This window comes from Pinus tabuliformis, chromosome 1_2, assembly GCF_031772625.1.
Source record: "Pinus tabuliformis cultivar Carrire ecotype Pingquan chromosome 1_2, CPIR1, whole genome shotgun sequence".
Lineage (NCBI taxonomy): Eukaryota > Viridiplantae > Streptophyta > Pinopsida > Pinales > Pinaceae > Pinus > Pinus tabuliformis.
Window position 1 is genome coordinate 749,764,141 of NC_142298.1, and position 13,396 is coordinate 749,777,536.

The window sequence follows — 13,396 nt, forward strand, 5'->3', positions numbered from 1 at the left end:
AGGAGTGGACTATGATGAGATATTTGCATCGATTGCCCAATATACCACTATCCGATCCATTATTGCCCTCGCTGCCTCTCAAGGATGGAGCCTACACCAAATGGATGTTAAGACTTCTTTCTTGCATGGCTCGCTTAAGGAGGAAGTCTACGTAGAACAACTTGAGGTGTTTGAAGTACAAGATTGAAGGACACATGTGTGCAAGTTGAAGAAATCCTTCTAAGGGTTGAAGCAAGCCCCCAAGGCTTGGTATGAGAGGATTGCTAGCTATCTTATGAACTTGGGATTTACAAGGAACGAAGCTGATCCTAACCTATATTTCAAGGTTGAAAAGTACATGACTTTCATTTTGGTCCTTTATGTGGATGATCTCTTTTTGACAGGTGCAAACCCTCTCACTTATCAATGCAAGAGGGAGTTGGCTTCCGAGTTCGAGATGAAGGACTGGAACAGAAAATGTCTGATACCCAGAATTTATATATGTAAATATTTTATTAAGAGATGAAAAATTACAGATGATGCATGTTTACAATGGGTTGCCTGGCTTATATACCGCCATGGGCACCCTTTGGGAAAGGGCATGATCTTATGATCATGCCCTTTCATCTAATTAAACCTAGAATTAAATAATAACCTAAAATTAACTAATTTTTTACATAACATTGCCTTCCTCTCGAAAGAATGCTTTGTCCTCAAAGCATACGTAACGACGGATGTTGTTGACAAAATGCTTCATTCTCCCATGAAGCGTTTTCTTCGGCAAGTCTTTCCACTTGATTATATATTCCAAAATGATCAAAGTCACACACTGTAAAAGGTCTTGGATTAATCTTTCAATTTCCGTTTTTTGGAGATGTGGATATCGGTATGGCTTGATGTTGACAAGGTCTGACTCTGTTTTAACTTCTGTTCTACGCTCAATTTCCGTATTAGGCGGCATCTTCATAGGTAGGTCTTGAATCTCTGGTGATTCTTCTCTGGTCATATTTGCAGATATCATTTCTAATTGGTGACATTGTACTACATAAGTAGGTGCTCCTTTTCGACTCAGCTTCATCATCTGGGATGATGATGTAACTTGATTTTCTGGTGGTTGGAATCCGTGTAGCTTGTACTTCTGACCTCCCCATTTGAATTTTATAAATTGTACTTGATGGTTGGCGGCATAAGTACCTAAAGTTCGTAGCCATTGGATACCTAAGACTACATCTACTCCTCCTAACGGTACTGTGAAAAACGGAGACTCTAAACTGAAGTCTTGAATATGCAATTTAACCTTATGGCATTTTCCCACCTTTTCAATCTTTTTACCGTTAGCTATCATCACTTTCATGTTTGGTAAGGGAAATGAAAATATATTGAGTCTCTTTGCCACAGTTGTATCTAAAAAATTGTGTGTGCTTCCAGAGTCGATGAGAACCACTACGTTGTTCTTCTTTATGTGTCCTTTTAACTTTAAGGTCTGAGGTTGTGATATACCTGTCATGGCTGATAATGACACTTGCGGAATACTTCCGTCATCTAATTCTGGTGAGAATTCTGCGGCGTCTTCTGTGTCTTCTATGTCATAATCTTCATTGTGCGAATCATTGGTTGCTTCACAATTATATAGGTTCTTTGGTTCTTTTCCTTTAACACATCTATGTTTGGGGTCCCACTTCTCACCACAACGTTTACATTTACCCTCTTTTATCCTTTGCATTTCCACATTAGATTTTTCATCTTCACGACGATGTGGTGGAACATATCTTGTATTATTTGAGTCCACATACTGGGGTATCCTTCGTCTTGCATAAGCTTTTTCCGCTGTTGACCAAAATATTGGTTCGGATTTCTTTTCGGCTGTTTTTGCTTTTCATCTTGCTTCTTCTATAGATGTAATATCATGCATCTCAAGTTCTGCTTGTAAATGGGTTTTGAGTCCCGAGATGTATGACTGAATTAGACGAGATTCTGATAACCCAGGTACTCGTGTTACTAAGGTCTCCCATTCTTGAGTGTATTCATCGACACTTCCTTTTTGTCGTAGTTTGATGAGTTTTGAGAAGAACTCTTCTTCCTTTACACCTTGGAATCTTTTGAAGAATGCATCTTTAAATTTCCTCCAGCTAATGACATGTGTTGTCTTTTTCCACCACATATACCAGTTATATGCTTCTCCCTCCATTTTCATGGATGCATGTCTGAGCTTTTCGTCATCGTCAGTGATGTCATATATCTCAAAGTATTCTTCTGCTTTATTTATCCATGAAACATTGTTTTTTTCGTTTCCATCGAATTTAGGCATCTCGACTTTTGCCCGTCGCTGGTATGTTGCTACTGGTTGAGCGAAAAAAGGGTGTTGATTGGTAAAGTTATCCCAGAGTTGCTTGTTTGTAAAGGCTGTGTTACTCACTTCTTGGTGGGGTGTCACTGATTTTTTTGGGGATTCAACTTTGTCATGGGAGTCTGTGGACTTAGTTGAATCTGACGAAAGGTGTTCTTGATTCTCTTCACCTTCTTTTAGCAGTTGTTCGGGCGTACAATTCGACCTTTTACACAGAACTTTTAGCATTGTTAAGACCTCTTTGAAGTTTACTCCTGTTTGGACATGTTGACTTTACATTTTTATCTCTATTCGATTTGCCGTATCTTCAAGATTTTTGATTTTGTCCGCTTGCTCCCCAAGCTTGCTCTCGACTTCATTTAATCTTTTACTGACCTCGTCGTGGTTGTTATTTATCTTTTGCTCTGCATCCAACAACCTTTTTTGGAAATCCGCCATTGTCATTGTCGACATTGAGCGGGTTTGCGGAGGCGTATATTTATTTGCCAGCTAAAATATTTTTCCTTCCCGTCTTTTTTTTTTTTTAAATAATTAAATTTAATTTAATTAATTTAATAATTAAATTTAATTAATTAATAATTTTTTTAATAATTAAATTAAATTAATTTAATAATTTAATTTAATTAATTATATTTTTTTTAAATAATGTTATATAAAATTTTCAAACTATATATATATATATATATATATATATATATATATATATATATATATATATATATAGTTATTTATATATTATAACTATATATATAACGAAAGGGTAATATTGAATTTACGTTTACCGCTATTTAATGTAATGAAACGCTGGAGATCAACGGCCACGTCGATTGGCGGCAGCCGTGGGCAGATGAAACGATGGCTCGGAACAGCGACGGAACCAATGGTGGATCAATTGTCGGAAAATCGCAAGGCCGACAGTTTTATGGAGGTGGAGCACGACAACGGAGAACTGAGGGCGGCAGTCAACGGGATAGGAGATAGGGAGACCGGGACAAAGCGCGGAAAATGATAGTGAGAAATAGGGTATGTCGACAGAACAGTGAGCACAGCGAACGGTGAGGGAACAGTGAGCACAGCGAACGGTGAGGGAACAGTGAGCACAGCGAACGGTGAGGGGACAGTGAGCACAACGAACAGTGAGGGACTTGCGTCAGTGGTTGCAGTATGATCGATGAGAGAAATACAGCAAACGGGTAAACCGGTGATTGCGTCAGTCGAATGATCCAGCGAGCAACAGCGTAGTGTGGAGGATGCAAAACCCGCTCTGATACCAATGGAACAGAAAATGTCTGATACCCAGAATTTATATATGTAAATATTTTATTAAGAGATGAAAAATTACAGATGATGCATGTTTACAATGGGTTGCCTGGCTTATATACCGCCATGGGCACCCTTTGGGAAAGGGCATGATCTTATGATCGTGCCCTTTCATCTAATTAAACCTAGAATTAAATAATAACCTAAAATTAACTATTTTTTTACATAACAAGGACCTAGGTTTGATGCACTACTTCCTAGGCTTGGAGGTCTGGCAAAAGCCAGGTGAGCTTTTCCTTTCTCAAGGAAAATACATTGGGAAGTAGATCGAGAGATGTGGGATGGTGGATTACAAGTATGTGCTTATTCTGATGGAACTCAACTTCAAGAAGCTATCTGGAAGTGTTGTTGGTCCCGAATTGGCAAATCCTTCTGAATATAGACAACTTGTGGGGGCCCTGATGATCTTGGTAAACTCTCGTCCTGACATATGCTTCGTTGTGAATACATTGAGTCAATTTATAGTCAAGCCTCATCACATACATTGGATTGCTGTAAGAATCTCTTGAGATATCTCTGTGGCACAATCAACTATAGACTGAGATACATTGTCCCGAATTTGAGGCTACATGGATATACTGATGCTCACTAGGTTGGCAGTGTGGTGGATCGTAAGAGCACATCTGGATGTTGCTTCTCATTGGGGTCTGCTTCAATTTCTTAGATGAGCGGGAAGTAGGAATCGATTGCTCTAAGCACCACCGAGGTCGAATACATTGCAGCTAGTATGGCTTGTTGTGAAGTTGTTTGGTTGAGGAAGCTCTTTAGTGAGCTATTTGAGCATGTGCTAGATACCACCGTGATCTACTGCGACAACCAAAGTGGGATTCGCCTTTCAGATAATCTCATGTTCCACGACTGCTCCAAGCACATTGATATCAGGTACCACTTTATCCGGGATATGGTACAGCGGGGAGCAATAAGGCTCCAACACATCAGGATTGATGAGCAGGTCGCAGACATCCTCATGAAGCCTTTAGGGAAGATCAAATTCTTAGCCTTCTGAGAGAGACTTGGAGTCGTGGAAATACCCTCTTATGAGGGTCCCATTTGAGTTGGACATTGAGATCTCGGAACTCCTAGGGGCTTGGGGTACTTCTTGGAGCTATAAGCGACCATAGGGAGAGTGTTTCACCCTCCCCTATTGGTGCGTTGCATACAGGGTGAGTGGTTCACCCTCCCCTATGATACCCCATGATGGTAGACATGTATGTAGGGTGAGTGATTCACCTTCCCCTACGATTGACATATGCATAGGATGAGTGGTTCACCTTATCCTATGGCATATGAGGAAGATGAGTGGTTCACCTTCCCCTGTTGATGCCCCAGTATACATCCTACCTATGTAGTCCAGGACTCGTGGTAAGTACCTCTCATCTGGCCAATGAGCTAGTAAAAGTGGATAGGGACCATAGCACTACCGATGGACGCATTGTGTACTGTCGTACTCCTTATGTCTAGGGTGCATGGTGTTCAACAACTTGATCTGGGATCAATTGAGGTTCTACCTCTAAACTGATTTTTGTCCATCGAGAGTGGTAAGGTCTTGTGACTCACTCTCGATCAATTCTTCTTCATTATTACATCATGGTTCAGTAGAGCAGAGATGAGATGACAGAGATGGTACATGATGACAAGATGGCATGATGATCGATGATGGATTGGCAGTTGGAATTCTCCCTAGTTGAGAGGGAGTGTTAAAATTGGCAATTAGGGCCAAATTCCACCTTGGGACAGCGCATTTGATGGAGATGATGATTGCATTAAATTCATCTTTTCGGGAGGACCAAAATTGATGTAAATATCATCCAATTTGGACAAGCGAAAGTGTGATTTTGAATTTATGCCCACACATGTGTAATTGCTCAGGACGGCCTCATCAACATGTAGGCTCAAGAAGCCCAATGGACATGTCTCTTCTCCCACAGCGAATTGTATAAATACAAGTGACCTCTCACCTCATTTGGCATCTTCATCACTCGCACATTCTCTCCCCTTCTCTCATTGGTTTGTACTACATTGGGCACTCTTCTCTCTCACATGTGTGGATCAAGGAGGATGAAATTTCAGACTGAATTATAAGGCCGAAAATCACAGGAAATTTTGCAATTTGACCAGCTTTGACCGTGACCTTCCAGGCATCATTTGACTTCGATCCTTTGGAGATATTTTTGTCCCAGCAAGCCGCATCTTTTGGTACAGGAACCGAGGCAATCTGAGACTTTGACTGCAGACCAAATTTTAGGTTGACCAAGTTTGACCACAGATTTTGTCACTATTTTGGGCTGAATTTGACCACTGCTAGAGACCGAGTTGTACTGGGGAAGACCAAGCTGTTTTGAAGATAATTTATTGTTGTTTTGACCAACGTTGACTTTTTAGTTATGGCCAAAGTTTGACTGTTGTTGACTTGCAAAAATTGACAAGGTTGTTTTGACTTTTAATTGGGCAAGTCAACTTAACTTTTGTACTCCATCTCTGTTGAACATTTTGATATAATAATAAGAAGAATTGATCAAAGGGTTTTCCCCATCTTGGGGTTTTTCCCCGGCATCCTCCAAATCTGGTGTTCTCTTGTCTTGGCTTGTCTTTTGCATTTCATTTCATGTTCTATCTACTTTTACTGTCAATGTGATTGTCATTGGGTTGCTAAAGGAACATTGAAGTAATTGCGCTAAGCATAGAACATACCATTGTTAACTAAAATTAACAAGTTCAGATAAGGTATTGGTCAAGCATATATCAAAGTTGGAGTAGAAACTAGCAACATTAACATTAGAAACTAGCAAAATTAGAATCATTGCAGGGAGTGCAAAGAAGTCTAAAACACCATGATGTTACCAAAGAGAGTTTAGAAAATGTCTTAGTGAAACACAACTCTAAGCTGCCAAAATTAGAAGCAAAGCAAGGAATCTATGAGGGAAGAAGAAGGCCAGTGTAAGTGCCATGGGAAGAATGAGGATAGTTTAGATAAGATTCCGATGAAGCATGTCTCTAAACTCAAGAAGGAGAAAAATATGACAACAACACAAGAGGCATTTCAAAGGATTCAACGAAATAAATGCCAAAGTGATGAGAGTAGTATTGAGAGTTTAGATAAGATTTTGACCAATCATCTCTCTTGGCTTGAAGAGGAGAAACAGAGAGCATCATCAAAAGGTTCTGAAATTTTGCCACATAGGAGACAATAGCGAGTAAAACCCTATAAGAAGGATCTATTTTTGCAAGTTTTTGACTTTTTATAGTCAAATTTTGGACTTGGATAGGGTGATACTGCTATCAGTACAAATGGAAGGGTGGTCCTTCATAAAGGAGACAATTTTGTCCATGACGATTTGAAGCTTCTCGAATCTGTAGAATATGGCAAAAGAATCAAACTGGTAGCAACTATAATTGAGCAAGTTGAGTGGGAAAGAGTAGATCCCGATGACCTAACAAGTGATTTTCTAAGTGATGCAATAATGGTGATTTCATTTGCAAAGGTTATCCGTTCCCGAGGTATTGATAATGCTCATTTTGAAATTCTAAATACAAAATACAAAGCTATTTAGTATTATCCTAGAGGAAGAGAATGTCATTATACACATGGGTACTGTGATTGATCCTTTAAGATCCTCTGGTCAAAAGCTTGCTCCACTTCTTCAAAGATGGTTTCAACCTAGCATGCGCATTGTTATGCACAGAATGAGCTCTCTTACCGACCTTCCACTGAAGAACTTCTACAGGTATGTTGTTCCATTGAAGGATAATGTTTGCTCTGATGGTTCATCAATGCATGGCCCTACTGCTTCGTTTTCAACCATGCCTTTAGCTAAAACTTTAACCATGAATTTGGATGTTCCTGAGCCATGGGCTTGTTGAGCCCATCATTGCAATTTAGGTTTTAGACAATATTGTTCTTGAAAGTCTCCGAGCTACAAGGATATCAGTAATTGTTTTTGAGCTGGAAGCACTTGTTTTAACTGGGCATTACTCAGAAAAAATCCATGAGCCACCTCGAGGTCTTCAATTGCTTCTGGGGACGAAACAGAGGCCACACATGGTTATTCGGTTGTGATGGCTAATTTGGGCTATTGGCAGCTAATTGTTTCGCCTCAACGTATTGAAAAGGAAAGGCAAAGAGAAGGAACAAGTAATTATCAGTGCAGATGAGGTTGATGATGATGATCACACACGGGAAGGAAAGGGGGGTAAGCAGAAGGGATGGAACAAAAGACTTCTAAAATGGGCATCTGGTTTGATTGGTGGTAGAGAGAAGCAGATAGAAACAAAGAAGCCTTTGTTGGTTCAAGGGCTAATGGGAAGGCATGGTGAAACTATCAATATTTTCTAAATAGCTACAAAGCAAATTCTCCAGTAATCAGACAAGTCAAAGGAATTGGAGAGTGTTTTAGAATCCATCAACAAGGATCTTGAATCCGGAGAGATGCAGCTCCAACAGTTGATGGTTGAACATCAACATTTGCTGGAACATGTGCATGAAAATAGAAAATCAAAATCAAACATTGTGCATGATAATGGAATCATAAACAGTGAGCATAGAAAGGAAGACAGGGGGAAGTAGCAGTGGAACTTGTCATTGCTTGAGGAAAAGCAATGTGGGGTAGGGTGGATTGTAATGTTCCTGAGAAATTAATTGTCGATGAGACTTATTAGCCTATCCATCCTCATAGGCTCAAGTCCTCCACAAAGGGGAAAAACCCCAAAATACCCATTGTTGGGCAAGTTTTGGGCAGTTGGGCGAAAAAACCCAAAATTTGGGGTTTTGAGCAAGGTTTACTCAATCATTTAAGAAGATGAACCCCCTCTAGAAAATCTATAAATAGAGGAGGATTAAATTCATTTTGGAACATCATTGTGGACCAATTTATATATGTTTTTCTTGAGCCTAAGGCTTTGCGGGTTTTAAGACCCCTTTTCCTATCAACTTCGGTGGTGAAAGATTCCACCCTAGTTGATAAAAACTCTTTTATCTTTCTTGTCTTTGTTCTGGCACAGCGTTTTGTCTTGGTTCTAGCACAAGAATTATAATATCTAAAGCAACAACAAAGCATTTTTGGGGGAGGGACTGGATAAATGAAATAAACCCCTAATCTGTTTTTGGGCACAATTGAGAAGCTTTTGTTCAAATAAGGAATACGACCAAATTTTGTTGTACAATCTGAGGCTATTAACAGATAGGGGGATCACGCTAAAATCACCCCAAACGTAAAATACAACCAATGATTCACTCTGAACACAGCAAAAGGCAGTTGACCATCTTAGGAGCTGCGAACATCACAAAAGAATCACCAGCATGATTCACTGAGTTCCTAGACGTTTCTGGAACAACGATGGCATCTAGCGATTAATTTTGTTAATGTTTGTAGTGGGATGGGTTTATCTAGGTAAGTAATTTGAAGCTAAATAACCAAAGTGCAGTAAGGAAAGGACTGACAAACAGATCACAGCAGTAGGCAGTGAGGACACAACGTGATCCCTTGTGGTTTAACCAAGGCCGCAAGTCATCAGTTAATCATTTGTGACAAAGTAGACTGGCAAAATCGGAGGTAATATTTAGACCAAGGTAACAGCGGACAAAATTTGAAGGCAATCTGGATTTAAGTTGTGTGTCTAAGACAAATTCGAAGGAAGCATCTAAAATTGTGGCATAAACGATCACAAACCAAGCGCAAATCTGGGTTTAAATTGTCATCGCATTAAAGAATAGGAGCAAGGGATATGGCACCCTTATCCTCCATCAAACCCGTTCAAGCTTATGAATCGTCGAAACTATTTTGACCTAAGTTGCAGGAAATGGGCATCCGTTTGAAACGAAACGAAACTCGTTTCCCCGTACCGTACGGCCTGGAAATCCGTACGGCCACGTTTCCCGAAACGGAAACTTGGCAGGACCGCGTTTCCAGGCCATATGTGCCACGTTTCAAAAAAACACTCCAGTAGGGTTTCCAAGATATTCGCGTTCGTTTCCGAGTTTCGCTTCCCGTTTCGTTTCGCTTCCGCGTTTCCCCGTTTCGTGCAACTTAGATTTTGACAGAGACTAGTCGACATTGAAGCAATCAGAGCAAGATATAACGAGTTTTCCTAATATTAACGTGGGTTTATTGAGGACATAGGGTCAAGTCCCTATAGCAGATCTAAGGGTCTCATCCAAGGTTGTGAATCCTGTAGCAACAGATTTCCTAAAAGCTGAGACGAGTTTGTTGGAGCGAGATGATGAACCTAAGGCAAATTCAAATACGTTGAATAAATTTCTAGTAGAAGTTTAGTAGGGTTTTAACAATTCGTCATAGCCAGAAAGGTTACTGGTAAAGGTATCTTCTCATTATTGGATTGATTCTATCTACCTTCATCAAACACGGTTGATACTATGGAGATTTATAATATTGTATTGTTCTAAGAATTCGTTCAATAAAGATATTGTATTGTGGATTCATTTTAATTGTTGTTTGGAGGTAACTCCATTAGTGCTACATTATCTTTGTTCAATTAATTAAGAAGTCAATACTGTTTACTATAAAAGATATTTGTTGGAAGGAAAATTGATTTGAAACTCTAGTACCCTAAGAAAACCCTAGGGCAAAATTACCCTAGTTTATTACAGCTTATCGTGTCTTAGCTCATAAGAAGTATCAGCGTTAAATGCATCAACATAAAATTCCAAAAAACACTTGTCATGAGGTTTATACTATTGAGGTAAATCTCTTACAATTCCATTAAACCTTTAATTAAACTCTTCCACAGTCTCATTTTCATTGTATTTTATGGTGCTAATAGCTCTAAGAAAATGCCTTTCTTCCTTTTTATCGCCATATTTATCATTAAAGACACTTAAAATCGATTGCAATGAATTAAATAAATTGTTAGGCATTTTTGTAAACCAATCCAAAGCATATTCTTCCAAAGTAAGAACAAAGAGTCTCATCTTCATGATTATAGTCAACATCTCTAGCATATCTACCCAACCAAGTGCTAAAAGCCTTGAGATGAGCTTTAGAACTAATTGCATTGGTAATGCAATTAGAAAGTAGGCAACTTGTCAATGCCACTATCTAGAAGATCATGAGGATAACCTTGGATGTTAGTAAAGTTGCAAGGGGTGAACAAGTCCATAATGTCTTGTTCAATCAAGTTAGGAAAAAACAAATGGATACAAGATGTTTACTAGAAGTGAGCTTGTTTAATCAAACTCTGAAGACCTTTTCAGGATCCAAAGTAGGATTAACCAAGCTTCCTGGATGCCTACTAATATACGTTCTTGTGAAAGGTGGAATATGTGGAGTCGCCACTCAAACAGAAATTTAACTCTAGAAACCCAAGATGCTAGAACCGAAAGTTAGTCAAAAACCACGAACAAAAAAACTCTATCCCTAGCAACGGTGCCAAAAAATGTTGTGGCCTTAGGTGTACACTTTAGGTAACAACAACACCAATGATTTTTTCTATGTACTTTAAAGAAGGACTCGGCAAGGAAAAAGTAAAGTGAGCGAGTTAATAAGTGGACAAACTCAACTTTTATGGTGTGTTAATTTGTTTCTGGCTAAGCAAAGCTCTACCTTGATCTTCTCAATTTCTCAAATTCTAAGGTTTGGATCATTTTAATATGGTCCAAAAACCCTAAAGGAAAAGTTCCATGGTTAAAGTTCCGATCAATCAAATAAAACTATAACTTCAAGAAAACTTCTGCCAAAATAGAAGGCGAATTTTAATGAAAAAATGGATATGTTTGTCCAAAAAAGGATATGTTTGTCCACCATTTAACTTACACAAACAACAAATGAGCTGCCAATTATTCAAGGGTCAATATGTAACCCATGAGTATTAGTGGGTTTTACTTGCAAGCAGTGAGTTTAACCCAATCCAACGGGAGATCAAAACTCAGCAGCAAGACCCAGCCAAGTTTGATCAGGAAGCACTAATTAGACTTTGAGCTTTTTGTGATTTTTAAAATTATGACTTAAATGAACATTGTATCCTAATTAAAATGTAGAGCCAATATGACATTGATTCATTGGTAAGGTAGGATGAGTACTAAGCCCTGAACCAGGGCTCCATTCTTATTATAGTGCCCCTTATAAAAGTGGCATGACTTTAAACTTTAAAGAGCTCCATTCTTATTGTTATACCTTGTATAAATGGCATGACTTAGAAAGGGGTGAGGCCAGGTGCAAATGCAATGTGAATTTAACTGCACAAACACCTCTATAACTTGGCACCTAAACCGAAATAATTCAGCTATTTACCGTGCAGCCCCTCCAGACATGTCTTTTGGAGTAGCACTTCAAACGAATCAATAAAAAAATGCAGAGGTCTGTATCCATCCCCAAAACAGAACCCTATGATGCCTCTATCACAGCATTTGCATACTCTTGTACCAGAAAATTCTTCTCTTGCAATCTATTTTTTTCCAAATTTCGAGAATTATTTTTTCCGTTAAAAAATAACCCTAAACATTATAAAATTTAAGCAAATCCAGGCATGGAAAATAACCTTAAGATGGTCAGGCACAACATACAAGTCATCCTCCGGAGGCTTGGTCTCCTCGTTGTTTTTACCGATCTGTTTGCCCCTTTTCTTCGCGAGCTCCTGCTCCACATATTTTAGCCTGTGTAAAATCATTGGTATTAAAGCAGAAAAAAATACGAAAGAAAGGCCAAGTGCACCTAGGGTTTAATAATAAAGATGTATATGTTTAGGTTTAAAAATTAAGTACATGTTAGGGTCTTCCACTGTAACCGCAGTTTCCTGAGCAAAGGTGTCCTGGAGAACAAGTTCCTCCTTTTCCCCTTCGCCCTCGGCCTTATTAGTATTGTTAATGTTGTTATTGTTATTATCGCCGATTTTAGAGACCACCGCCTCGCTGATCTCGTTCGCCGATATGCCCGCCTTGCGCTCCCGCTGCTTTTGCAAGAATTTCATCTCCTCCAGTGCTAACCTGAACCATAATATAAAAACTAAATTTATTCATTCAACCTGGTGACCAAGTGAAGCGAACATAGAAGAAGTGACAAGGCGAGGGGTTCGCTCACCGCCTCTGCTCTTCCTCTTCGCCATCTTCTGCGTCGTCCGCTAAGAGCGCTCGCTTCTTCCTGAGATGCTTTCGTTCCACCATGGTTTTACCTGTGAATTGCTGGCACGCACAGCGTCACCGGAGCACTAAAACCTATGAGGGAAATTGTGGCCTGTGAGCCCAGCCTGATCAGAAATTCCTACACGAACCACATACATCCTCCAGCCCAGCGTGAAAATGGCGATGCTTAATGTCCACTCAGTAGAATTTCAAACCGAGGGTAAGAGTCCAGCTGATGAGATACAGAGGCTACTTCAAATTTCTGTGAGTTTGCCCGAGTCGTTATAGCGCGTCACTTGCCATGGTCATTGGCTTGCTCTTGTACAATCAAATTATGTCTCTTTCACGTAGGTCCCCCAAACTGTGCTTTAGATTATAACAAATTACATGTCCAATCAAGTTTAACACCTATATCGTCCAATAAATACATGGGCTTAAAACATTATATAAAATAATTATGGTGTAATATAATATTTAGGTTTAAAAGGCTTTGGTTTGTTTAAGAGTTTGTCTTTTTTGAATGTAAGGAAATAGGTTAATGATCTAAGACCCAGAGGCATATGGCAGGAGTGAAAGCTTGTCTCCTTATGGACTACTAGTGGGTCATTTCAGACTGTGTGGTTTTCCTCGAATAATGATTATGAGTCAGTCTGCATTCGCTGATAGCAGGCAAAGATGGT

The 13,396-nt window shown here is 39.4% G+C and overlaps 1 protein-coding gene across 1 annotated transcript in view; it reads right to left on the reverse strand.

The window, feature by feature from the left end:
• LOC149207938 (integrator complex subunit-like protein) overlaps positions 1–13,022 on the reverse strand; it is a 29,486-nt gene extending 16,464 nt beyond the window's left edge. Inside the window, exons 1-3 of the mRNA XM_089395893.1 lie at positions 12,676–13,022; positions 12,360–12,581; positions 12,137–12,251 (exon numbers count right to left, since the gene is read on the reverse strand). Of these exons, the coding sequence (XP_089252019.1) occupies positions 12,137–12,251; positions 12,360–12,581; positions 12,676–12,758 (420 nt within the window). The 5' untranslated portion in view covers positions 12,759–13,022. The remainder of the gene's footprint in view (positions 1–12,136; positions 12,252–12,359; positions 12,582–12,675) is intronic.
• Between the last annotated feature and the right edge of the window lie 374 nt (positions 13,023–13,396).